The 27903-nt window shown below is 45.9% G+C and overlaps 1 protein-coding gene across 1 annotated transcript in view; it reads right to left on the bottom strand.

Moving 5' to 3' along the window:
- MAGI3 (membrane associated guanylate kinase, WW and PDZ domain containing 3) overlaps positions 1 to 27625 on the bottom strand; it is a 141007-nt gene extending 113382 nt beyond the window's left edge. The window contains exon 1 of the mRNA XM_081112542.1: positions 27206 to 27625. Within this exon, the coding sequence (XP_080968668.1) occupies positions 27206 to 27521 (316 nt within the window). The 5' untranslated portion in view covers positions 27522 to 27625. The remainder of the gene's footprint in view (positions 1 to 27205) is intronic.
- Positions 27626 to 27903: the final 278 nt, after the last annotated feature.

Below are 27903 nucleotides of genomic sequence, written 5' to 3'. Positions count from 1 at the left end.
TGACATGCTTGCTCTAGAAGTTGAAAAAAGCAAGAAAACAGGTCCTTCCCTAGAGCCTCGAAGAGAAACACAGCCTTGCACACCTATTTAGACACCGGGCTTCCAGAAGGTAGAAAGTGGGTTCTCCTGTGCCACCGAATGTGTGGTCATTTGTTACAGCAGCAATAGGAAACTAATACACTCATTCTCTTTCCAAACGGAAAGACTGCTTCAACCACTCTCCGGATGACAGTTTCAAATCTCATCCTTAGAATACTTCCAATATTCCTTTTGTCTGAAAGCCCACGTGTTTCCCTCCTCCTGCCCTGCACCTCCTCTCCTGGCCCAAAGCGTTACATTTTCTCTCCAGCAATGATGCCGAAAGCCCTCTCCCTTTGGTCCTCTTGCCCTTACCAAGCACATTCTCAGTAAATATGAAGTTGCCATGAAACAACTGTTCAGAACTCCCAATAGTTCCGATCTTCTCAAAGGTTAAGAGGCCTCCTTTCTCTTCTCCCGAACTGAGTTGTAAAAATATAATTTAACCTTTAGAATTCTCAAGTTCCCTCCTCCCCCGTCTATAAGGATGTAAGAGAACAGAATGTAGATTAGAGAGATGCCTTCTCAGCTGAGACTCAGTTATATGACTCCTTGACTAATAGGATGACTGAGAAAGTTGAAGATAAAAAGTTCCCTACATTATGTATACCATTCATGTGTCCGAATCCTGGGTCCCCTAAACTCTATATTTATTTTTAATCAACATGCAAATTGTAGAATTTATTACAAAAATCAATTAAACAAAAGTACAGCATCGGATAAGCCATTTTTTTTCACTGCAGTGAAATGGTTATATAATAGCTTTGTCTGACAACATTCATTTGTATCAGCAAAATGATATAGAGAAAAGAAGTCCAAATGTACTATAATAAACACTGTGCTTCTGGTATAATTCACTTCACAATCTTAAAGGTTTTCCAACACTATTTGTGGATGCTAAAATTTAGTGCACTGATCACATTTCAGAATTGTGTTAGATAGTAAATGATTCACTATCATACTTTCTCACTGAGCTTCTATGCATTAGGGCAAACAGGACTCCACTTATTCTAATCAAATATGTATTTGCTGAAGACCATTGAGCCCAAGCCCGACACTAAAAACAGTGGGATATTCAAGTGTGTATAAGACATGCTCCCCAACTTCAACTTGCTTTCAATCTTGTACAAGAAGCTGGCATGTTTATAAGCAAAAGGAGGGGAAAAGGAGTAACACAAGGCAATGTAACAAATGAGCAGCCCAGATAGTTATGTGCCAGACAGAGTTCCAAAGAGAGTACTCTAGAGGGACAGGGAGGTAGGGAACTGGGTGAAAATGGTGAAGGGATTGAGAAGAACAAATTGGTTGCTACAAAACCGTCATAGGGGATGTAAAGCACAGAATAAGAAATATAGTTGACAATACTGTAATAACTATGTGTGGTACCAGGTGGGTCCTGGAAATATTGGGGGATCACCTCGTAATGAGACGACTGTCTAGCCCAGGGGTGGGCAAACTTTTTGACTCGAGGGCCACAATGGGTTCTTAAACTGGACCGGAGGGCCGGAACAAAAGCATGGATGGAGTGTTTGTGTGAACTAATATAAATTCAAAGTAAACATCATTACATAAAAGGGTACGGTCTTTTTTTTTTTTAGTTTTATTCATTTCAAACAGGCCGGATCCGGCCCGCAGGCCGTAGTTTGCCCACGGCTGGTCTAGCCACTATGCTGTACACCTAAAACCAACACAAAATAATATTGGCTATAAACTGTAATTTAAAAATAAAATTTAAAAAATACATACATAAATACAGTGCTCTATAGACTAGAATGGTCAAAGAAGTTGGCGGGAGTAGAGCTCAGAAAGAAATGAGAAAAAAGATCATACCCAACCAGTGAAATAGCATCAGTAAAGGCAAGAAGGCGAAAGACAGGTTCAAGAAACAGTAAGCAAACGAATTAGACACTGTGGAGAATTTTATGTAGGAAACGGAAAAAGTTGGCAGGAAAGGTGAGTTGGGGACAAGTTACGGAGCCTAACAAATCACCCATCACGGCACACGACACATATGAGACCCTGAAACTTCTCAAATACAGTGTAAATAAAAGCCTTCAATGGTAGACAAATAAGTTCATATTTTCTCTGGTAAACAACAGGGACCCGCTGAGGTCTCTGGATGAGAGAATGACTTCCATAAAACAGGACTGGCAGCCGTCTACACAGAAAAGAGAAAAGCAAAAAAACTGAAATTAAACGACCCCTGAGTTGAGGTGGGAAAAGCCCAGACAAGAAACTAGATACAAAAATGAAAATGAATGGATGGGCATGTAAAAAAGTATTATAAAGAAAGGACTGGCAAAACTTGGTCATTGGTTTTCTCTTTTCCATGACATAGATTAAAGGGTCTAAAATTATTCTAAAGTATCTAAGTCTGGGTGGCGATGCAAACTCATTTAGAAACCATTCGCTGAATACCTACTATACCAGTCACTGAGCTGGGTGACAGGGATACAATAATGGTCGTGACAATGAACTACATTAGTGAGCTTTGAGACTAATAGGACACAGAAAAGCAAGTATCAGTCATAACAGCGTGATCTACGCTATGAATGAGCAAAGTAAAGCTCACGGGAAGGTACACAGACTGAGGTCGGGACAGGCAGTTGATTTTAGGAAGGAAATCAAATGGGGAAAGAAATCAAAAGCAGAAAAAGAATGCCCTGGCCTCTGTTGCTCAGTGGTTAGAGTGTCAGCACGAGCAAGGAAGGCTGCAGATTCTATGCCTGGCCTGTTGGGGTGCATGCAGGAGGCAACCAAGTGATGTGTCTCTCTTGCATGTCTCTCTCTCTCTCTCTATGTCTCTGTCTCCCCGCTCTCCTTTCCTCCCACTCTCTCTAAAAATCAATAGAAAAATATCCTCGGGTGAGGATTGACGACAACAAAAAGTAGGAAAGTATAAGTATACATATTCATTAAGTCCCTCTCTTAAAGTACTCAGTTAAAATATAAGGGATTCAAATTAAGCTTTCAGAGACCAATAAATGTGATCCCTAATTTAAGAACCCTAAAATTTACTTCTGTGATAATTTGATTGGTTGAAACTCAAAATTTTTATATTACAAAATGAAACTGCATTCTCAAAAATTCACCAATCTATAAAGGGGCACTAGAGAATTTTATGGGAGATGGAAATATTCTTAATTTTGATTGTGATAACGATTATGTGACTATACATTCATCAAAACCAACAGGAGTATACACCTAAAAAGGGTGAATTTTACTGCATGTAAATTATCTTAATAAAGCTGACATTTTAAAAAATCACCAGACTTAACTGCTAAATTCAATGGCCATTATTCCAAGGTGATTCAATAGTTATGAATGTCATATTAGAGACAAAGTATATGCCAATATCACCTTTACTATTTACAGTACTCCATACATATGCTATAAACATGTACTGTCTTAATAAATATAATTTTAACTTGAATGGAACTCTACATTTCACCCTGAATTCGAGACACAAGTCTAAATGCTCAAGCTCTGAATCTAACCTGAGGTCTCAGTTCATATCCTATCATCATTTTAACAAGTTTAAAATCTAAATCATACTCCTCTTTAAACAGTTCTCCTTCATACTCTCACTCCTTCTGCACCTCAAGATTAGTTACCTTTGATACCTGGTATCCTCCTGGAACCTCCTCCTAGGACCAGTTCTGCCTCCTGGGAACCATGGCTTCCTTTATTAGGGTTTTCTATTTGTCAAGTTCACGTCTTTAAACACTTGGTAGCTTAGCCAGGTTTGGCTTTGGTTTCTGATTTGCTTACTGACTTGAAATTTAAGACACTCGATTTTTAAAAATGGAAATATTAACAGCTTGGTGGTGTAGCCAAGATTACTTCTGCTTTTACACAAGGACCATCTGGCTATCTGAAGGAGGGCGGAAACTGGGACGTGAGGAGTTAAGTTCCAGAGACACGAGTTGGAGATGCTTACATAGGACAGTTTGTGTTGACCAAAGCAGTTACCCAGGCAAAATTTTAGGTGTAGAAGACAGAACACCACCCATCACCAATAGGTACTGGCACCCCTACTGGGCCAGTTAACAACCTTGCATGTATCATGATCATTTATCAGCCTGGCAGGTATGGCAGCTTAGCAAATGATCCAAAATAATGGGTGACTTTTAGAACCTCTTTTTGGCTAAAAGAATTTATTTTTGGCTAAAAGACCTGACAGCTGTCTAAAAAAAATACAAGAAATCTCTGAAGATGTTGAGACCATCTAGTACAATGGTTCTCAACCTTCCTAATGCCAGGACCCTTTAATACAGTTCCTCATGTTGTGGTGACCCCCCAATTTCATGGTTACAGATTGAACATAATTAAAGCATAGTGATTAATCACAAAACAATATGTAATTATATACGTGTTTTCCGATGGTCTTAGGCGACCCCTGTGAAAGGGTTGTTCGACCCCAAAGGGGTCGCGACCCACAGGTTGAGAACCGCTGATCTAGTATAATGGAAAAGTATTATTAGCCTCAGAACCAGAGAGATAGAATGTAACAGTTATCAAGATTCACCAAAATGTTCACAGTTTTTTATTAAGTAATCTTGTCTAGGGATGTCATAGCCAAAATAATTTAAAATATCGAAAGAAAAAGGGAAGTAATTATTATGATTGCCTCTGGGTGGTAAATGGTGAGTAATTTTTTGTCCTGATTCTCTCTACTCTGTGGAACTTTTGGATACAGACTTGCAGCAAACTTTGGACTCATACCCAAAATCCAGGCTCTAGACCTCTTTGTAATAGAAGGAGAGGTCTGTCCAACCCCACAAAAGGCGTGTCACTCGGGGAAAAATGAAGCCGACTTACATTTCAGTCCAACTTACAAAGAATCTCCGAAGACAGGGCACTCCCTCAATTAATTTATTTTGGACAACAAACACTGTTCCAGAAAGCAATCTAGTAAGAAGACAGATGGGGGGAGGTAACCCTCAGGCCCGAAGAATGTGACGACCAAGGAGTGGGTGAAGGAGTGGGTGGGTGAGGAACCCCAGATACCTCCTCCCTTGTACTGTCCAGAGTCAGTTCAATTAGGCAGAATAAGCTGAAAGGGGGGACTGCAGGAAAAGTTCTTACAACTTTGCTTAAAATTCTGTTCTTTTGCGTCATAAAGGAGGTGAAGGGGAAAATATCCCTGAGTGCGTTCAGCCGCGGCAATTCGTCACATCAGTTTGGTATAACTTAGTTCGGTAGGTTAATGAGATAGCTTTCCTGACACCCATGTATGGGAAATGCCAAGCGGTGGGGTGTGCCAATCAAGGAGAAGGGGGTGGGACTGGACAGGCAGGGGACAGTGTCCAGACACAGGAAAATAACAGCAAGAAGTGAAGATGAGGATGGGATGGGGGGGGGTAAGAGGGAGGAGTTACCACGTGCTAATTCCCCTTTCTAGTCTTACCTATGTCTAGGCCTCAGCCAGATCCCTCCCTAATGCCACCGACGACGTCCTTTACATCTCCTACCAAACTGGTACTGAGTATGACCCAACTAGCCAGGCTTCCTGTGCTAAGTGGGAAAATTTCAGGAATATTTCACAAGGATAAATCAAAGGTGTTAAAGAAAAAACTCCCATATGATAATCTTATACTTTATAAAACCATGTGCATATTCGGTGTATGGGGAACAACGCCACCTCTCTCCCTTACCGAACTTTGTTCCCAAAGGTGAAGTTCAAAAAGAAAGAGAAAAAAAAAAGGGCACACGACCTGCTTAATGCAGCTGCGGAAAGTCATTTTGTGTTTGTGTTGTGTCTGTAAAAAGGGGAGGTTTTAAAAAGCCAACTCCTGGGCGAAACATATTCCAAATAAGTTCAAATGGTCATTAATTTGGGCTGCTTCTCCTTCTGTGTTTTTTCCAGTTCTCACTGACAAGGAACTACATTCCACTCGTTTCTCTTATTCCTTGTCAAACCTCGGAGAGTAAACTGCGTTTCCCTTGAACCTTTCCACCAAGGTGAAGGCCTTCAGTCGAAAGTATAGACGTGCCCTCCAGTCTAGACAGTGTTTTATTGATTAATGTAAATTTGAGCATTTTTCTCAGCATTGGTAATAGAACAATTCCATCACCACGATGGAGTCTGAATTACTGGACTAAGAGCTATAATATTACTAATGTATAATGGCAAAGTCCGGAACTACTTAAGTACCCTGGGGTTGCCAAGCATAGAAATACAAATGATAATCGAGTAAGACTAGAAAAACTCCTGAAGGAAATAAGTTTAGCACTGGATCTGAAGAAGCCTGGAAAATACTTTGGTTTGGCTAAAATAGAGGATCCACACTGGGTACTCATGAGAAATTAGTCTGCAAACTGTTGAGAGAGTTTGAGGATAGTAAATGTTAGAACGGAGGAAAATCATAGCCAAGGAAAGAACACACGCCCTATTGGTTCATTTCCTTAAAACCCTAATGATCAGAAGTCAATAAATCGTGAAAACGTTTATTGTTGGAGAAAGCATAAAAATGGCATTAACATAAGACAGTGTCACTTTTTAAAAGACAAACATGTCTCATCTTTTTGGACCCCCTTAAAGCATTCACTTCCAAGTCTGCCGCTGACTCGCCTGTTAACCTGGCCGGTGAACTCCACCAGGTAGAAACGAAAAAGACAGTTTCACTCCTTAGAAAATAAGGTCCTCACACGAAGCAAAGGAAAAACCTCCAGCCCAAGTCCGTGTGCATTTAATTTTCCCCTGATGCTGAGGGGGTTCTGTGGTGTGTGTTTTTATCTCGATTGAATAAGCTCCTCTATCTTTTTGAACTTCAGCTTTTATTACATATTTTTAAAACAAACATACAGCGAAAGATGGAGAGAGATTTCAGAAAACTGGAACAAAAGTCAAAGGCTAAATTCCTTGAAAGAAAGGAAATGAATCATTCCCTTTTGTACTGCGGCCTGGCGCAGGCTCAGTGCATAGTAGGCATGCAAGGAACATTGGCTAATTAATTGCACAGGCCTTGCCAACAAGAGGATTAACGCTTGGACAAATCCCAAGCTACATTCCTGGACCAAACATCTGAAAATGTCCTCAATTCTACACCATCAGACTGTGAGTTCCAACAAGTCCTAAGTGCTGAGCTAACTTTGTAATCCAATCCAATGCAACAGTAGTTCTGCAGCCTTTGCATTTTGCCTCCAAAATGTGAGTCCAAAAGACTTTTAGCACATAAACCAGTTGGCAGCAAAACTTGTGCAGTTTCCAAAATTCACTTTGATTCTTATTTACGTTAAAAAAAAAAAAAAAGAATCAGGTTAGAGTCCCAGACAAATGATCACCTGTATGCTAATCCCTGGTCCACCAATGATTGGCCACATGACCTTGAGCCTGCCACTTTTCTCCCAGCCTGTGTTCTCATCTGTAAAAGGAGGAAAAATGGGCATGTGAAAGCCTTCCTTGGGGAAGTGTATTCAATTTACTTTGAAATGCTTAAAAAAGTAGCAAAGGCCCTAACCGGTTTGGCTCAGTGGCTAGAGCGTCAGCCTGCGGACTCAAGGGTCCCAGGTTGGATTCCAGTCAAGGGCATGTACCTTGGTTGCGGGCACATCCCCAGTAGGGAGTGTGCAGGAGGCAGCTGATCGATGTCTCTCTCTCTCTCTCTCTCTCTCTCTCTCTCTCTCTCTCTCTCTCTCTCATCGATGTTTCTAACTCTCTATCCCTCTCCCTTCCTCTCTGTAAAAAATCAATAAAATATATATATTTTTTAAAAATGTAGGAAAGACTAATAGGTGGGTAGAGAGGGAGTACTATGTAATCAAGCAAGAAGAGTAAAAAGTTGAGAAAATGATCTAGGTGCTAAATATGCCTCCTCCACAGAAAGAAAGCCTGAGCAGCCCTCCCAGGCTGCCATCTTTCCTGTCCCTGGAAATGGTACCACTCACCAAGTTGCTCAAAGCAAAAAACTAGAAGTTACCCTGAATTCCTCTTCTTCCCTCATCTGCAATCTATCAGCACGTCTGCTAGATCCTCTTTCAAAACACATCTCAAATCCGTCCACTTCACTTCGCTGCCACGACTCTGTACCTGCCCGATCCATCATCTTTCGCCTAAACTAAAAGGTCTCCCTCTCCCCCCACCCGCTCCCCTGCTTCCAAATCACAATGGCTTTGTGAAATGGATACCAGACAATCAGCCTCCAAGCTTGCAATTCCCAGGGGCACTAAGAACAAAGGAAACCCAGGCCCCCTGACCCAGGCTTACAGACCCCCCCTGGCCCTGTCTGCTTTGATCTCATCCCTGTCCCTCTGTACGGGTTCACTAGGTGCCAGCCACACTGGCCTTTCCGGTCCTGTAACACACCCACTTCCTAGGTGAGGCCTTTGAACTTGCGCTTCCCTTGGGCTGGGACGTTGAAAGCTCTGGGCTAGCCCCGCCGGCGTGGCTCAGTGGTTGAGCATTGACCTGTGAACCAGGAGGTCACGGTTGAATTCCTGGTCAGGACACATGCCGGGGTTGTGGGTTCTATCCCCAGCAGGGGGCGTGCAGGAGGCAGCCAGTCAATGATTCTCTCTGATCATTGAAGTATCTGTCTCTCTCTCCCTCTCCCTTCCTCTCAGATATCAATAGGAATATATTTTTAAAAACAACTTCGGGGAGAGAAAGGGGCTTTGCCAAGTGGCTTGGGAGGACCGCACTCCAGGCATTTCAGTAAACTTAGGAACAGCTCAGTGAGGCTGTAGCACTACTTAAAGACGGGGCTCCGCATAGGCACCAAAGAAATTCTGACCGTATCCACTCGTCTAGTCAGGCCCCAGAAATTAGAAAATGACCACAGGAGAGCTGTGAGCTTTTAGTAACATCTGTTCAGATGCTTCTTCAATCACCACCAGTACCAGCGATGGAGAAAAATAGTACCTCAGAAGGTGAAAAGTTTGCAAACTCGGGTAATGAGAAAAACTACACACATTTCCACTCAGTATGTTTGTAATGGTATTTCTATATTGTTCTTCATCATAAGAGGTTACTGAATACATTAAAAATGCTGGTTAAATTCTCATGTGCATTATAACGCTTGGACAGTGGATTCGTATGCTACATACAATTAGACCGTTTTTATTCTTTCATTCAGTAAGAAAGTACCCTAAGAGATTACCTATTGGCCCTCCAAAGACCCATTTCCAACTGCTCTTCTTTTCAATGACTTTTTAAAAGAGAGTGTGTAGTTCACTACATGTAGTCCAACACGAACCTCTGGAAAAAGGCTATCAAATAAACAGTAAAATATTATCCATCTAGGGGCCAAGCTTCTGGAATATTTCCAAGTCCAGAAATAGAACCAAAAAATCACATACACACGCATGTGCCAGGGGTAAAGAGCCGCTCCCAGGTGTCTAAGGAAGGACACACATAACAAACCGAAGGACCCACCCTAGGTTTTCAGGGACCCCCGGCCCCAGACACCCCACGTGGCGAGGTTCAGCAGCCGCCCTGGCCGGCGGGGGACCGCACAGGCCGGGTTTTCCTTGGGAAAGCGGAGACGCGTGGGAGAGGCGATGGGCACAGAGAGAAAACAAAGCTGGAGAGATGGGCAGAGAGCGAGCAGCGGATCAAAGGCAGGGAGGAGGCCGAGGCTGGGAGCCGCCGACACAGACGGTGCACATCTGCGGGCGCCACCTCAGCGGCTCCTACGGGCACAGGCAGGAGCCACGGGAGCAAAGAGAGAGCTGCCAGTGCCCCCCCCGCCCCCCCCCGGGGTTCTGGCCCTGAGGCGGGGGCACTTACACAGTAACAAGCCGCTCTGCGGACCAGCAGCTCCCATCCATCCTCTGGGCAATGTTTACAGATGAAAAATGCCTCAGGCTAAGAGATATGTATATTTATGTAAATAAAAAGACAAATATGTACTCATGATAATCATCCCTTATAGAGATTTCAATCTTATTCTAACGTAGCATGTATTGGGGGAGGGGGGAGGACCTTGAACTGCAAGCCGCAGCTGTCCCCTCTGGAAATTCTCTATCTCACTTCTTTCTCCCTAATGTACCTCCACGTCGAGCCCAGAAAACCTGAACCCAAACTTTTAACATACCGCCTCCTCCATCGACATGGTAAGCAAAATAAAATTCCAGAGTGATGCTAAGGTAGATAACACAGAGGAACTCGCAGTTTCACATAACGCCAGGAGCAGCGGGGAGTAAAACGGGGCTGGAGCTGGAGGAAGACTCCAGAATGACTCTGGGCCTGGGGAGGAGGATGTGCAGCCCCTCCCCGGGGCTCTGCTGTCACCCCCGCTCAGCCTGACAACACGCGTCAGTTTTCCTGCTTACTCACAGTTCCTTCTCCCATGACGGTAGTCTGTGCGCGGGTCAGCCTGGCCTCTGCAACCTTGCCTCTTGCTCCCACCCCCACAATCGGTGGTGCGTTTGGTAAATGCTACCAATTCCCGCCACAGCCGTGAGGACAGAGAAAACGGCGCTGGGGAGACAAGTGCAGGAGCAGGCCACTGTACCGTATTCCTACCACACAGGGACACATACATGCGAAGACACCCAAGAGCACGGGTAGCCGTAAAATACATTGAAATTAGGAAATGACGTAAAGGCAAACTCGCAGAAACAGTAGAATGGTGACTGATTGTCAGGAGCTGGGGGTGGGGCAAGTGACGGGGGGGGTTGGTAAAAGGGTGCAGCCTTTCAGTTATAAGATGAATAAGGCCGGGGCTCTAACTGCAGAACATGGGTCTGTAGCTGATGAGAACTAGTCATGTGCACCGAACAAATGCTCCCAGTCAACACGTAGGACGCTGGCCCCATGAGGTTATAAAGGAGCTGAATTTCCTGCAAGAAATGGAAGGAGGGGTGGTTCAGAGGCATTTTAATACCTGTGGGGCTTTGTCAGTAGATTCCCTCTCACAACACCTCAATTTTGAGGGCAGACAGCAGAGGAAACCAACAGAACAAAAAGGCAACCCGCTGACTAGAAAAAGACGACCTGCAACTCATACATCCGGTAAAGGGTTCATATCCAAAACACACGCAGAACTCGTACGTCTCAACAAAAACAACCAAAAAAATGGGCAGAGGATCTGAATAGACATTTTTCCTAAAGGACACACAGATGTCCAACAGGCGCATGAGAAGATGTTCAACAGCACTAATTATTCGGGGAATGCAAATCAAAACCACAGTGAGATATCACCTCACATCTGTTAGAATGGCTGTTATCAAAAAGACAAGAATACGTGCTGGCAAGGATGCAGAGAAAGTGCAACCCTCCTTGTACACCACTGGTGGGAATGTAAATTAGTACAGCCACTATGGGAAATAGTAGGACTCAAAAATTAGGAGTAGCCCTAGCCGGTTTGGGTCAGTGGGTACAGTGTCGGCCTGCAGACTGAAGGGTCCCAGGTTTGATTCCGGTCAAGGACACATGCCCGGGTTGAGGCTCGATCCTCAGTAGGGGACGTGCAGAAGGCAGCTGATCAATGATTCTCTCTCATCATTGATGTTTCTATCTCTCCCTTCCTCTCTGAAATCAATACAAATATTTTTTTAAAAAATTAAGAATAGAACTACTCTATGATCCGGGTTCCACTTCTGGGTATGTATCTGAAGAACAAGAAAATACTAATTCAAATAGATGTATACACTGAGTGGCCAGATTATTATGACCACCCCATCAGTACTTCATTGACACTTCCAAAAATACGGAATATTGAAAACTTCCTAAGCAAATACTCTCGAGGTATTATTATTATTATTATTATTATTATTATTATTATTTGCATGACTAATTCACTTCATTGTACTGATGGGTGTGGTCATAATAATCTGGCCTCTCAGTGTCCATCCCTATGCTCACTGTGGCATTGTTTTTAACAGCTAAAATATGGAAACAATCTAAGTGTCCAACGGCAGAAAATTGGATAAAGAAGATGCAGTACATGTGTAAATGGAGCACGACTCACCCATAAAAAGGCGAAATCCTGCCACTTGGGACAACACGGATGAACCTTGAGAGTACTATGCTAAATGAAATAAGCCAGACGGAAAAAGGCAAATACTTCAGGATTCTTTCACTCCTGTGGAATACTTAAAAAAAATGAACCACCACCAAAATACTCAGAGAGACGAGTAGCCAATTGGTGGTCACCAGAGGGGATGGGGGTGAAAGGGAGGGCGAAATGGGTACACGGGGCCAACTGGCTGGGGACAGATGGAAACTGGACTTTTGGTGGTGAGCACGATATAGTATATTCAGATGCTGAATGGTAATGTTGCAAACCCAAAACTTGCATGATGTTGCAAACCAATGTTGGATGGAAATTTTGAGTGCACACATTATACCCCAGCTGGTCAGCCAGTGAGTGGCCTGTGTCAGCACAGAGGAGCCTGCCCTCCCCCACACCCCCAGGGCCACACTTTCAGAGGGCGCTACAGCCCTCAGATCTCATGGGATGGTCGTCAGAGAACACTGCTGTGAATTCCCTGTTGGGAACCTAAGACCCTGTACAAGGCCACAGGCCCACAGGAGCGACCCTAACAAGCATGAAATGCCCCTTTAGCAAAAGCTTTCTCTGGTGTGGAGCCAGCCTGTCCCTGAACTCTGGAAATATCTCAGGTTGTAACGATGTCAAGCATAGGGGAAGTTTTACTTCTTCCATCAGTTCAATGCCAGAGAGAGTCCTTTTGTGTCAGATAAGGTCAACGGAACCAAAAACTCAGCTCTACACCCTCTCCATGCTGAACAGCCTCTTTTTTATGTGTACCCTCAAGTTCCTTAATCTGACCACTGCTCCAACACACAATAGCCAAAACCACATTGCCATGACAATGCCCTGTTGCTCCTTTATTTAATTATCATTTTTTAAATGTCTGTGTTGGACAACTAACTCGCCAAATTCCCGAAAACTGAACAATCTCAGGAAAGAGTACAGCTAACCCCAGCACATCACGGCAAAACCTCTCATCTCGAGCTCCGACTCCTAATTGGAAATTCCTTCCATTCTGTCTTCGTTCAAATCCCCAGGAAAGAGTCTGACGGGCTCCATTCATCTTTTTAAGCCCCAGAAGTCGTAGGTTGCTGACCAGCCTACGAAGTGGTTGCTTCAGTTGCAATGCCTGCAGGTTGCAGGGGAGCCTGAGATCAAGTGACATAAAACATAGATGTCTCAGCAGAGACAGCAGGTCGGACAGACACAAGCCAACCTCGTACAAAAGGTCACTACAGATGTTAACAGTCCGTCGGCCATGATCATGCCAACGACAGGTCCCTTCAAAAGGAGCAGCTCATGGACATCACAGTTGTCAAGAAAGGGCTACCTTGCACTTAAAATCCTGTCTTTAATAAGGTGAGTGTCTGGAAGGTTCAGCTGGCACCCAGCATCCACCTCCTTCTAGCAGGCCTTCCAGAAATGCAGAGGCTGGGAAACTGAAAACTGTATTTGTCCAGACTCCTTTACAGCTAGCATTCAGGCTGCAGACCTGACGCCACCGTTAGGGTGCAGGACACAGTCAGGAAGGCAGGAGGGAAGCGGAGCCCCATCGGCCGGTAGTTTTAGCTGCTTTCACCTTAGCAAAGAAGGTCATGGCCATGCCCTGCCCAGTCTCCAGCACTGAGGGTGTTGAGGACAGTGGCAGCAGTGCCAAATGCAGCATTCCAGCATCGAGCCACCCATTCACGGGCCTCAAGAAGCTGTCACAGCCGTGGTCAGACGCTACATTCCAAACTCCAACAGCTATGATGGTGACAGCAATGACTATTGTCATCGCTGTGATCACAGCTACAGTGGCATCTTCCCGCCGTGATTTCAGTGACACCCTCCTCCCTGCCACTTCCCTGACCACGGCAGAGGCGGCAGCTCCCGTGGCGAGTGGCTGCAAGGTGTCCTGGAGGTCGTTCTCAGAGGCCTGGCCTGGAGCCCAGCCCTCCAAGCCGCACAAAGGTGCCCTACACAACTGACTCCCTACATGAGATCCCTTTCTCTTCCTGCACGGAACCCTGGCTGATGCTGCAAAGGCTGTTTGTAGCAAGATTTGTTTCATGTCTACAGTTATGTTGTTCCTTCCCAGACATGCAACAGATCACCCTTCCCATCCGTTTTACCCAGTGAATACCATTTCCCCACAGTTGCCTCCTCATCCCCTTTCTTCAGCTGGCCTCTCACAGGTGCGCCCCTTCTCCTCTGCGCTGCCAGCTCTCGGTGCCCTGAGACATCGACCTGTCTTGGCCCCTGCAGGGGCACAGCCCTCCTTTTAGTCATGGCAACCATCCTCACAGCCAGACAAGCTCAAGGACCCTGAGCCAAAGTGCCCTCGATGGTTCACCTACCACATCCCTCAGCAGGCCCTCGCCCTAAAACTCATCCTTCCTCTGTATCATCTTCCCGCTCTGTCATCCCCCGGTTGGGGGGTACAGAGATTGGGGGGGGGGGCTAGGACAGCAATGGCGATCTCCACGTGGCAGCATCCATTCATGAGGATCCCACGGTGAGCGCCGTGAAGACCATTTCTGATGGAAAGCTTCGTTTGCAAAGCTAATCCAACGAACAAGAACATTCGGCTATTGGGCCGGCTCACCCTTTCCTGCTGTTTACATCTTAACCACACGCTGCAGCATTAGGGGGGCTGCAGATGCCCTGGAAGCCTGTGGCACGTGGTGATGCCAACGCCTGTCCCGTGCTCCCACTCCTGGTCACCCCTCCTCCCTGCCTCTATCCACGCCCGTGCAGTGATGGCCTCACCAACCCAGTCAGTGCGCCCCACGTAATCCCAAAAGAACACAGATCTCTTAAAGAGACAGGCTTGTTGAACAGATTCTCCCCTCCCCCTCCCCCCAAACTCCCCCCCCCCAACTTCCTACAAAAACAATAAAAGGAACCTGCGTTCTGGTCCCCCCTCCGCCAGCTTCCTGCCAGGAGTCCCAAGCAGTTACCCATCTGTAGACCAGGGGTATTGGACGGATGGCTCTGGTTCCTCCCAGGTGACCGGCTGACTGACTTTGAGCCCAAGTAGAAAGCACGACAGCACAAACACTTAAAGGATGAGAGCTGGCGATCCTCCGCACCCGCTCCAGCCGCCTCTTCAAAAGAACCGCCATCCTGCGCGGCCCTTCAGGCCTGGAACGGGAGCCATCCACTCGAGCACAAGGAGTTCCTCCCTGCCCGGCTTGGCAAAGTTTTGCTTCAGCGACGTGTACTTTGACAAGGGTCTGCACACTTACGAAAACGTCTTAACTCCAACGCATATTCATGCCTCTCCGTTCATCAGAGCGTTTTTTCAAGGCTTCCTGCCTCCAGGTAAGTGGGCTGACCGACACCTTCCTGGGAGGGAATTGCAGAGCAAGCGGACAGGAAACAGGAGAACAAGGTGCCATCTCCAGCATCAAGGATACAATCTCACAAGGAGGCGTCTCCTAAGAGTGCCGATTCTACCCAAACCGCTGAAAATACTGCCTCGCTAAGGTAGCAAGAATTAATGCTAACGGTGATGCTTGGTAATTCTTGGGAATAACTGATTGACTGTGCAGTTTAGCTGTACAGATGACACTGCACTGCCACAAACTTCATTTAGAAAGAGAATCAAGCAACGGAGCTTTTATTTTAGGCACTTGCCCAGTGTGTCACCGGGTTTGACACCCACTCGAACAATTTAGGAGTGTGGGGGTTTTCGCTTTAATAGAGAAAGAGGAAGTCAGACGGATTTGTCAGACATAGTGAAATAATGCTCTCTGGCAAGTGAGGGAGGACTGCTGCAGCTCACGGTCCTCCCTGGGAGTCTGTGTGACCTGCATTGTGTCATCTTTCCAAGCACACCTCCGTTCTGTCATGCGTAAAAGGGAGGCGATAAGACCCAGCGCATGGCGAGTAACAACCTACCCATTTCTTTACAGGCAACACATGTGCGCCAACACGCAGGTCCTTATAAACCAAACGAGGTGGGTGGATGACACCCTGGTGTATGGCTGTTGCTTTGGTGGCAGCCAGTATTACCATGACAAGTCCCCAAGTCGGAACAGTCCGCTGAGACTGAGAGCAAGGCTGTCAACTGACAGTTGCCACCAAAGGGAGTTGCAGGTGTCATTTCACTCATCAACAGCACGATGTGAGAGAGAGCTTTAGTTAGCAAATCTAATCCTATTCAAAGGGAATTCAATTTTTTCATTAGCATGTACATCCCAACAAAAATCAAACCCCGAAATCAGTGAATAGTATCCTTAGCTAAAACGAATAATGTTTTGACACAGTGTTCTGTCGAAAGACAGTGAGGTGGGTAAAAACACAGTTCTGTGAGCAGAGGTAAGGACGTTCGTATTATTGTAACAGATTTCAGGGCTTAATTAGGCAATCTATGGAATTCATGTTGGAGAAGTCGGATCCTAGCAGGCTACTGCAGTAGACACGGTGATTTTCCACAGATGGTCTAAAGAAGTCCCAAGGGAACAAAACCCAGTGTAAACACACACAGGCCCTCCGATGATTCTTACTGATGCCTCACACCCAGTTCTGTGGACGCTCATCTTTATGTGCAACACGTGCATTTACCAATAACCTACCAGCATTTCACACTCTCTGAAGGCCCAACTACAGGCACAACTGCAAAGCTGCTACTGTGCACGCCATTCCCAAACGGAAGGCTGACATGACAACTGTTTTATGGCACCAAAGCTGAAGACATTAAGTAGGATATAAAAGTCTATATATATAAAAGCCAAGCAACCGGAACGACAGAACAACCAGAACAACCAGTTCGCTATGACACGCATTGCAGTGGCCAACTGGCCTGATCAGGGGGTCCCCCCCATCCCCATGGGCCCCCCTCAACCTACTGCAGCCCCTCCCCCCAGCCAGCCCCACCCCGATCAGGGGAAGGTCTGGCCGGCCAACCTCCCGCGTCCCCTACCCCCCACCGGCCCAGCCCCAATTGGCCCCCATCGGGGCAGGTGGCCAGCCCCACCCATGCACAAATTCATTCACTGAGCCTCTAGTAGTGTGTTAAGATATTCAGGGTACCCACCCCTCCCTTTCAGCCCTCCACCTCCACTCCAAGTACCTCTGTGCCCCCATGCAGGGCAGGCAGGAAGAAAACTTCACAAAGGTGGTCAGACGTTACCCTGCAATGCTTGCCAGACAACTGTTCTGATGATTACACAGATACCACATTACACACTTAAGCAGTGTTTCAACGTTAAGAGCCAGTGAAGTACTTCCTTTATGTGTAACTTGTATGAGATCATGGGTAAAAAGCTATCATTAGGGAACCAACCCTTAGAAATAATACAATAATAATGCAGTCTCCAGTTACATTTTTAAAAGGCCATTGTTTTAAAAGCAAAACAGCCTGGAAAGCAATGACTTGAGAATTTCACTTTCAAAATGGTACAACTCAGGGGTGGGCAAAAGTAGGTTTACAGTTGTTCATATGGAAAAAGACATGGAGGTATGGTTATTGCAATAGCTTCATTAAATCAAAAGAGTGTCACAATGCAACTGTAAATCTACTTTTGCCCACCCCTGCATTACGTTTAAAAAACTGCGCTAACTGCCCTAGCTGGTTTGGCTCACTGGATAGAGAGTCGGCCTGCGGGCTCAAGGGTCCCAGGTTCGATTCCAGTCAAGGGCATGTACCTTGGTTGCAGGCACATCCCCAGTAGTGGGTGTGCAGGAGGCAGCTGATCGATGCTTCTCTCTCATCGATGTTTCTAACTCTCTATCCCTCTCCCTTCCTCTCTGTAAAAAATCAATAAAATATATTTTAAAAACTGCGCTAACTAGACTAATAATCATTTTCTCAATGCCAAAGATAATGAAATGGTCCTCCCAAGTAGCCTATCTACCTAAGAACAAGCAGCATTGATTTAGAGAATCATATTTGACATAAAAAAAAATTTTTAAAGAAAAACTACAAGCAGTCCTTTTAAATTGTGCACGTTAAGGTATCATTAACATCTCAATTTCTTTTTAAGAAACAGCATTTAGATAAGAGCCATTTTTTAGAGTTAAAGTTTTCAAAAATGATAATATTGCTCTAGCTCAGTGGTTCTCAACCTGTGGGTCGCGGCCCCTTTGGCGATCGAACAACCCTTTCACAGGGGTCACCTGAGACCATCCTGCATATCAGATATTTACATTCCGATTCATAACAGTAGCAACATTACAATTATGAAGTAGCAACAAAAATAATTTTATGGTTGGGTCACAACATGAGGAACTGTATTTAAAGGGCCAGAAGGTTGAGAACCACTGCTCCAGTTGGTTTGGCTCCATGTATAGAGGGTAGGCCAGTAGACTGAAGGGGCCCAGGTTTGATTACGATCAGGGGCATGTACCTCAGTTGTAGGCTTAATCCCTGGCCCTGGTCAGGGCAGGTGTGTGAGGCAGCCAAATGATGTGTCTCTCTCACATCCTAAATGATGTGTCTCTCTCACATCCTAAATGATGTGTCTCTCTCACATCCTAAATGATGTGTCTCTCTCACATCCTAAATGATGTGTCTCTCTCACATCCTAAATGATGTGTCTCTCTCACATCCTAAATGATGTGTCTCTCTCACATCGATGTTTCTCTCTCTCTGTCTCTCCCCCTCCCTTCACTCTCTTTTTAAAAAATCAATGGGAAAATATCCTCGGATGAGGATTTAACAACAACTGTAACAACAAAAAAGGTAATATTTTAGGAAAATCGGTGTCTCGGTTTTGGTCTATGGCCAATAACTGTTTTTTTAAAAAATGATAGTTTTATGGAAACTATGTACTGATGTTGGTTTCAAAATAAGAGAGATTAAATGTTTTACAAGAGGTCAATTCCTCCAGCACTGTCTCCCAGCATCCCATCTTTTAAGGGCCTACCCCTCCCTTCTCTCCTGGGGTTCTGGTCCGGTTATTCATCATTGTGCTTTTCATGCCAGCTGCAGGCGTGGACATGGGACCAGGCCTGGCCCATCCTGAAGCCCCACTGCCCTCTCTCCACAATTGGTCCCAGAGATGGGCACTGGGCCAATGCAAGTCCCTGCATGAGGTTTGTCACTGGATTCCAGAAAAAAAGATAAGAACTCTGACTTGGATTCAAAGTCACCTTCCCCGCTACACGGAGAACAAACCGAGAAAAGAAGCCAGCCCAGAGGAAAAGGGAGTCAGGTGAACGGAGGATGTGCAGTGAGCTGCTCATGTCCTGTGCCTGCGTTTTCATGTATGTAAGCCAATGAACGCTTCTCCGCCTACACTACTCTCTCTAGAGTTTCTGTCACTTGCTACAGGATCCTCCCAAGTACATAAACTGGATTGTGAGTTAGGAACTGTTTGCCCTTCCTGCTGAGATGTAAGCTACATATCACAAGGTGCCTGCTGTAAACAGGATAACCACATCCAAAGAGTAATAGATCGTCTGGACCCCTCCATTAAAGTGGCTTTTTAAAGTCATTTTATTAGAGGGGAAAAGCCAATTTCGCTTCATTCTATTTGATTAGGTTCAAAACAAAGCATTTGTGAATAAAGACTAATTTTTGCCTTCCTTTTGGAGTATTTTCCCTTAGTAAGACTATTTCTCTTAAATGTCCTCATGTAGAGTAAAATCCCGTATTTCCCAGTCACATGTAATTCCCATCAGGTCAATGAGATACAGGTTAGCCTCGCATAAGCTTCCTCAAGCAAGAAAAATAGTTCTGTGTTTAAAATTCTCTGCCAAAAATATTAAAAAAAAAAAAAAATAGCACAGAGCCTAAGAGGCCTGCGAGTTTTAATTCATAGATCAGTCACTGTTCATACTGTAAGCCCAAGACGAGAAGGGAAGTCTCTACACAGAATAGATCGTAATTAAGCCCTGGCCAGGTAGCTCAACTGGTTACTAACCATTAGAGCATAGTCCTGATATGCCCAGATTGTGGGCTCAAACACACCCCCATCCCGCCCAGGAAATATATAAGAATCAACCAATGAATAAAATATATAAGTAAATGGAACAACAAATCAATGTCTCTCTCTCTTCCTCCCTCTCCCTCCTTTGCTGTCTGTCTAAAATCAATTTAAAATTTTTTTAAAGAATTTATAGTAATTACTAAATCTGAAGCAAAATTTCTTTACATTTCCCATTCTATAATAGGTTTAGAAGCCCTAATCTCCATATAAATTATAGCAGAAAAGTTGGACCCTCTATATTTCTTATTGAGGCTCTAAAACAGTATCTCTAGTGTAAAGTGTGAATGAAATGAAGTATCTTATGATCTATGCCCACAGTCTGTTTTTTTTTTCCAGGTATTTCGATATGTCACAAGTCAAATTATGGTCCCCAAAATGTAGTCCATGCCCCCTGGCCATGTTGGTATAACTGACATGGGGGTGGAGGGTGTCCCCTGGGAACCACTGTAACAGCTGCCTAAGAATAAAATGGCTGGGATTAGGGGAATGGAGATATATGAGCTACCCTTTGCACTGCAAGTCAGTCAACTGTGACTATAACAAGTCAGTCAACTGTGACTATAACAAAAGAGAAGGCAAGATCAATGTGGAAACACATTTTCGGCTCCCTTTTTACTAGACTAGCAAATGGTGTTTTCCCATAAAATTGGCTAGGTTTCCGAAGCAACCCAAGAAAGCCTGTTACCCTTAAGGTACAGTGCTAATGGTAGTATTTCATCTACATTATGGGTTAAATTAAAATACAGAAAACATTACAAGTTGAATACGGTTGAAGGTAGAAACTGCATTAAGCACCTTACCAATATTATTTACAGAAGAAAAAACATTTCCAGCTCCAGCTTTAAAAAAAAAAAAAAAAGCCGATAGGAGACACTTCTAGAACTACTTACACATGTAAATTATTAATATGGTCGATTAATATGGCTTTCCCTCTACTTTCCAATTATTCCATAAAGTGGATTTTGTGCTTTTATACAAAATAAAATTATGTGCACACACAAAACTGCTGAGATGAGCCAGACTGTAAACCCTTCCATATTACAGGTTCTTTGCCCGCGTTTTTCTCTCCTTCGCTTCTTACTTACCACTGAGCTGATCTTAATTCCATTCAACCAAAATGTATCCATCTTTCAAAGCCAGGCTGAGTTCAAAATTATTCACCATTTCCTCCCCAACCAGCCAAGTCAGAAAACAAGGGCAGGTGGCAAGGACCACAGTAAAACATAAAAGTAACTTCCACAAATGTACTACGCATGCCCCGATGAGAATCATTTCTTAGAATTAACAGATGGCTTTAAAACAAACAAACAAACAAACAAACAACAGATCTCTTTAAAGTAAACAAACGATTTCATCTGGCTTTCAACAAAAATGGTACAATATAAATCCAATGTATAAAATACAGGTGATATCATTAAAAACATTGTAAATCAAACACAGTATATCTTAAGGGTAATTTAAACTTAAGGGCTTTTCAAAAGGTAATTTCGTTTATATTTGACCGCCCTCTTTTTGTAAGGACTTGAGAACACCAAATCCTAAGATGCAGCTACACACCATTTTCAGAACAGAATACTAGGCAACAAACTCATTAATGTAGCTTCCACCAAAATTCATATTAAAATTTTTATTTAACTGATTTCAGAGAGGGAGGGAGGGAGGGAGGGAGGGAGAGGGGGGGGGAGAGAGAGAGAGAGAGAGAGAGAGAGAGAGAGAGAAAGGAAACATTAATGATGAGAGGGAATCATCAATGAGCTGCCTCCTGCATGCCCCCTACTGGGGACCGAGCCCATAACCCAGGCATATGCCCTGATAGGATTCGAACCATGACCTCCCTGGGTCTACGCTCAACCACTGAGCCACAAGGGCCAGGCATATGAAGCTTGGCTGAAGTTTTATTTAAGAACTGGGATAAAGTGCAAAAGACAAAATGGTGCTCCTTTTATCCAGGTACGCCTTACCAATGAATTATTAAGCTCCCACCAAACTGTAAGCTTCTTGAAGACAGAGACTGTTTCTGACTCATCTTTATATTTTATTTTTTTATATCGCCAGTGCTGGCTCACATGGTGTGCGCACCACTAAATGAGGAGGGAATGAATGTGAGCCAGTAACAATATAGCTTTTTACGTCCTCTTTATAAAGCAAAATAAGCATTTTAAAAAAATAAACATTCTGAATAATATTTGTTCAAGGACAAGGAGAGCGATGGATATGCCTCTCTTCCTCCAAGTCCCTCACAGCACCAGCCCCCCAGCTCCTGAGGTCTTCCCCTTGGCAACAGTTGTAAGGGAGGATGTTCCTTCCCTCTACCAGACTGGAGTACCGCAAGGACATTGTCTCCCAGGATATTAGACGCGAAACAAAAGCGATCAATTAAGCAAAGGAGACACAATTCTAGTCTTCGATACCAAAACATCTATCCGTCCTCAAACCACTTGGAATTGACTTGGAAACTGGAAGCTTGAAATTGGCAGGTGAGACTGAAATGGTTCATAAGCATGGAATTCTACGACACACTCCCCAGACACTTGAGGGCCCACAAACCCTACAAAGCCCCGAGGGTTAGAGAGGAAAGCCATGCGCTGAAACTATTCACCTGAGATGATGCACTGACTTCATAAGTCAGGTACCTGAACAAATGCCGGAGATTTGATTTACCGTCAGTTTATATAAATTAGAGGCCAGGGGGAGGGGGAGGAAGTCACTGAAATTTGTCTACTGTAATAAGAGGGGTGGGTTTTGTTTTGTTATTTTTTTGTTTGTTTTTGGTTAATTCTCACCCGAGGATATTTTTTCCATTGATTTTTTTTAGAGAGAGTGGGAGGGAAGGGGAGAGAGAGAGAAACATCGATGTGCGAGAGACACCTAGATTGGTTGCCTCCTGCACACACCCCCAACCAGGGCTGGGATCGAGCCTGCAACCGAGGTATGTGCCCTCGATCAGATTCAAATCGGTGCCGCAACCCTTGAGTCCAAGAGCCAGCGCTCTAACCAATGCACCAGACCAGGCAGGGCAAGAGGTTTCATAAAGGGCATCTCAGGATCTTAGAGGAAAAACAGTTTATACAGGGTGTCGTCCCCCCCCCCCCAAAAAAAAAAAAAGTACAGGTGTACACACGTTTAACAGCTGGAAGCTCAACTTGGAAAATGAAATGTATTTTAACAAACACTGCCTCTATGATTATTCCAAGTGTGAGTATACCTTTCGGGGGGGGCACTCTATACTTCCCAGTGTGCCAAGAAAATCAGTGTTAGCATTAAACTGAATGAAGTAAAAACGACCTGAAAATGGAAAGGGCCAAATGTTGTGTTTGCTCTGCCACTACGGAATAAGCCCAGTACTCATCAATTGCATGTGTCCATGAATGGAGCCCAGAACTTGAACCTTGGGTTATTAAGACTAACTTTAGATGCGCCCCCCTCCAAAAAAAAAAAATGCTACCAAATTTTGAGTCAGCAGGAAAGTTTCAAAGTTAAAGTTTATCAACGTTTGATGCTATTTTTCTCCCCAAGGGCTGCCTCACCCACCCTCTAGTTTCTTTTCCTTAAAAAAGGGTAAGGAGAAAAGTTTGGATTGCAAATCTAGGAGGCTAGCAATTAACTCTAATTTCTCTCACCCTTCCCTTCTTCAAATATTACAGCCATCTAAACAAAACTCACCACAAGTCCCAAATTACCCGCTCAACAAAAACAACCATGAAAAGACCCAAAAGTTAAGGAAGGGGTAGGAATTGTTTAAAAGCATACTCCGAAGTGAAATCAAAGAAACTAATGGCGGTCATGGGACTATATCATGAAACAATTTCAGAAGTCCAAAGTTCAACTTCCTTTACTGCAGGAAAACACAAAGTTCAAGTGAAAACTTTTTTCTTTGCAGAAAAATAAACAACAGGGTTGTAATTATGAAACAGGTGACCAGTTGGTTCAAGAATAGGTGGAACTAAGGATTCTCCTAGAAGCAGGAAAGTACCAGTGCTAGGTAGTTATAATAATAATAATAGTAAATAACAATGCAGTAAGAAATGCCCCAACTCACTCAGGAAAAGCCTCAAATTAGGAACCAGATTTTGAAGAGTTACTTTCAAAGCTCCATTAAAGATTATAAAAAAGGAAAGTAAAAAATCAAAACCCCAAATCAAAGCTAGACAGTCACTGCTGCAAAGAACCTTCACTAAGTCATCTGGGTGATGGTGTGGCCTTGGCTGGGCTCCTCTTAACATCTTCTAGATGAAAAGGAGCAAGCTGGAAGAATCAGTGCTCAGCAGCCCACCCAGCTCACCCCCACAGCCCAGCTCACCCCCACGGCCCAGCTCACCCCCACGGCCCAGCTCACCCCCACGGCCCAGCTCACCCCCAAGGCCCAGCTCACCCCCAAGGCCCAGCTCACCCCCACGGCCCAGCTCACCCCCATGGCCCACTCACCCCCACCAGCCAGCTCACCCCTACCAGCCAGCTCATCCCCATGGCCCAGCTCAACCCCATGGCCCAGCTCAACCCCATGGCCCAGCTCACCCCCACCAGCCAGCTCACCCCCACGGCCCAGCTCACCCCCACGGCCCAGCTCACCCCCACCGCCCAGCTCACCCCACCGCCCAGCTCACCCCCACCGCCCAGCTCACCCCCACCGCCCAGCTCACCCCTACCAGCCAGCTCACCCCCACCGCCCGGCTGACCCCCACCGCCCAGCTCATCCCTCCACCATGGACTTTGTCAGAAGACAGTATGAGGTCATGCCCCGCTATTGCTACATCTTACAGGACGGTTACATTCACTCTGGCATTGTGCTGGTTTCTAAATGACATGTTATGAATATAGATTAACGGAGAGTTACTAACAGAGACGAGAGACAGAGTGCTAAATACACTTTTCAATACTTGTTAAACTGAAAAATCCATTTCTCTCCCAAACTTGGATGAAAGGAAGAAAAACAAACGATGTGCAGGCCAGGTTCCTTCCTCAATACCCTTCCTCTGTACTTTCCTGCTTTTCTCATTTAAACCCAACAGTACAGAATCTTCATCTTCTCTGGAGGTAATATTTACGCGGTTTTTAATCACACTCAAAGTTCTATGAATAACCTCTTCTAATATTTAAAGTCGTGTGCTTCACCTGCAAAAACCTTTCTATTTTATTATAAATGTTCAAGCAAAGCCATTTAAGAAAGCCATTTAACATAATGCTTAGCATGAGGCTATTAAGAAATTAAGAATACTATTTTTAAGAGATAAAAAATTTGTAATCACAACTTGCCTAGAAACAAGAATATTAATCTTAGATGACACACTGTGATACCCTTTAGGAATTCCTGACCAGGAATCGAACCCACAACCTTGGTGCATCAGAAGGATGCTCTAACCAACTGAGTTACCCGGCCAGGCCAAGAGTAAAATTTTATTGCTCTACAAATTGTCAACTACATTCTGGGGTATAGGATGTTTACTCACCACAAATAATGCTACTAAATACACTCTAAATTTGAACTATTTTCTTAAATTTGGTATAAAGGTTGGGAAAATGTATAATATGCAGACCAGACTAATATTAAATATACGCTCCCCAGTCTATAAACTTCTTCCTAAACCAATCAACTCTCACAGTATTTTTGAAAATAAGTTATACTCTCACCTATGCCCCAGCTAATCAAAGCAAAACACAAAGCAATGCTGGCCATGTTCTCATTAGTCCCTGACTCACAGGGCTTTAACTACATGGCACTTAGACCAGGAAGTGCTGGGTATATAGTATCTGGCACATTCCAGACAGAACCCGACCGGCTGTATTATGGCCCCAAAACCTACTCTCCACATAATGGCTCCGAAAGTTTGACTTAAGAAAGAATTTTTGAATTCACAAAACTATCCAGAAAAATTTGTTTTAAGTCTTCCAAAGTTTTTTAAAATGAACAGCAATAAAAAGAAAACCTCACACAAACTGATCAGCTTAAAATGAATATGCTGGAATAGACCATTTGAAGAAAATCTTAGTTTGAGGTTGCAGGCACATGTGAGTGTGTATCTGTATATACATGCACCCACAATATATGCACATATGTATAATGCACCATGAACCATCAGTTGCGATTAAGCTCAAGGACTATTAAAGAAGTATTTCCCGAGCTGCTAAGAAGGGGGCTGGGGTGGAGTGGGGGGGGGGGGGGGGGGGTAGGGCACATAAGGAAAACAACATGTTAAATTATCCTCCAGAATTTTCTAGCATTTTGCGGTAAGGGATGGACTGCCTTTTCTACCCCAAGTCACAATTAAGCAGCCCATTCTATTTTGATGCATTGTGTATGCAGTCGGGCACATTCAGCAAAAACAGTCTGATCTTTAATAACGTTGTAGTCTTCATTCTCTCTCCTACAAACATCTCAGAAAACAGAACTACATCCTACCGATGCTGACGCCGACCAACTCTTGTCAATTACAAATGCGTAAGGACTGTTGCAGACGTTCGGATTTGACTGCTCACCGGCAGAGCCAGGCTTTGAGACTGACCAGAAATGTCATACAACGTAACGTGTTTCGCAGCCGATTTTACTAGCACAAGAGACACCAGAGCGACGGGGGGGGGGGGGGGCTTTTCACCCACCCCCTCCAATGAAATTCTGTAAAAATCCAAGACTGACACAGGATTTCACTCAGCGAGGCACCTAGCGAGGTCTTCTTCCTTCGAAACCCAGACTAGGCAACAGCTCGCTGCAGGCACACACCGTGCTCGGTCGCCTGTCATGTGCTGGACCCCATCGGTGCCCACACACCTGAACCACCTGGGCGCGCGGGCGGGCAGCCCCCGGGCGCTGCTGGGGTGCAGGCGACACCCAAGCAAGCGGCTCAGCTCCCCCGGGGACACGGGGCGGTGGTAACCTTGGCGCCAAGTGCCTCCACAGCCCAGACCCGTTTCCCCGCTGGAAAATGCGTCAGACTGTGCCAAAGGCACTGCTCCGATCCTGGGGACCTCGGCCACAAAGGAGGACAGAAAAGGGCTGGCGTCCTCCCGAGTCCAAAACTCCGCTCCCCACGCAGGCCACCCGGCTTCGGGTCGCAGCCCCGTGACAGCTCCCGGAGCAGCCCGGCCGGCCGGGCGAGGGCTCAGTTTTCCCGGCGGCAAAATGGGATGCCCGCGGCCGCCCTCCCCTGCGCCAGGGAGTCCCGCACCCCCGGAGGTCTGAGACTCCCAGGGATCGCGTGGTGGGGAGGGGCCGCCGGTCCCAGGACGCCCCCCGCCCCCCGGACCTCCCCTCCACCGAGACAGCAGACAGCCTACCGGGCTTCACGGTCTTGAGACGGATGGGCTCGCGGAAGTGGCGGATGACAGCCAGGGTGTCCCGGTGGGTGAGCCCGCTGACAGGCGTCCCGTTCACCTCCAGCAGCACATCCCCGGGGCCGGGCGCCTTGCCCGAGAGGACGCAGCAGGTGCCCCCGCCGGGCTCGTCGCGGAGCCGCCCCAGGTAGGGGAACTCGCCGCGCTCGGCGCCGCCGCGGACCTCCACGCCCAGGTCGCCCGGGGGCCCGGCCCAGGACACCACGCACTCCTGCACCTTGCTCAGCCAGTGCTTCTTCCTCTTCAGCGTCTTCGACATCCCGACCCCCGCTGCACCATGGGGGAGACCCCGCGCGGGCGGCGGGGGCCCCGGGCGGCCCGCGCAGCCCGGCGAGGGGAGCCTCGCCGCTCCGGCGCCCCGAGGACCACAGCCCGCGGGGGCCCGGCCGCTCCAAGCCCCGAGACGCCCCCCTCGGACGCCCCTCCCGGCAGCGCTCCTCGGGGCGGGCCGGGCTCTCCCGCGGGCTAGACCGCGGCGAGGAGGAGGGCACGGTCCCCAGGCGGCTCCGGAGGGGTGTCGGGCGGGGTCACAGGCGACCGCCGGCCCCGGGGGTTCTGCGCCCCAGCGGCGGGAAAGGCGGAGGCTGAGGGGCGGGGAGGTCAGCGGGGAAGCGCCGGGGCGGGAACAATCCGTCGGGGAC

Source organism: Myotis nattereri (genome assembly GCF_964212035.1).
Source record: "Myotis nattereri genome assembly, chromosome: 18".
In the NCBI taxonomy this organism is placed as follows: domain Eukaryota; kingdom Metazoa; phylum Chordata; class Mammalia; order Chiroptera; family Vespertilionidae; genus Myotis; species Myotis nattereri.
Note: the sequence above shows the minus strand (reverse complement) of the source record. Positions and strands in the feature narration are given on the sequence as shown.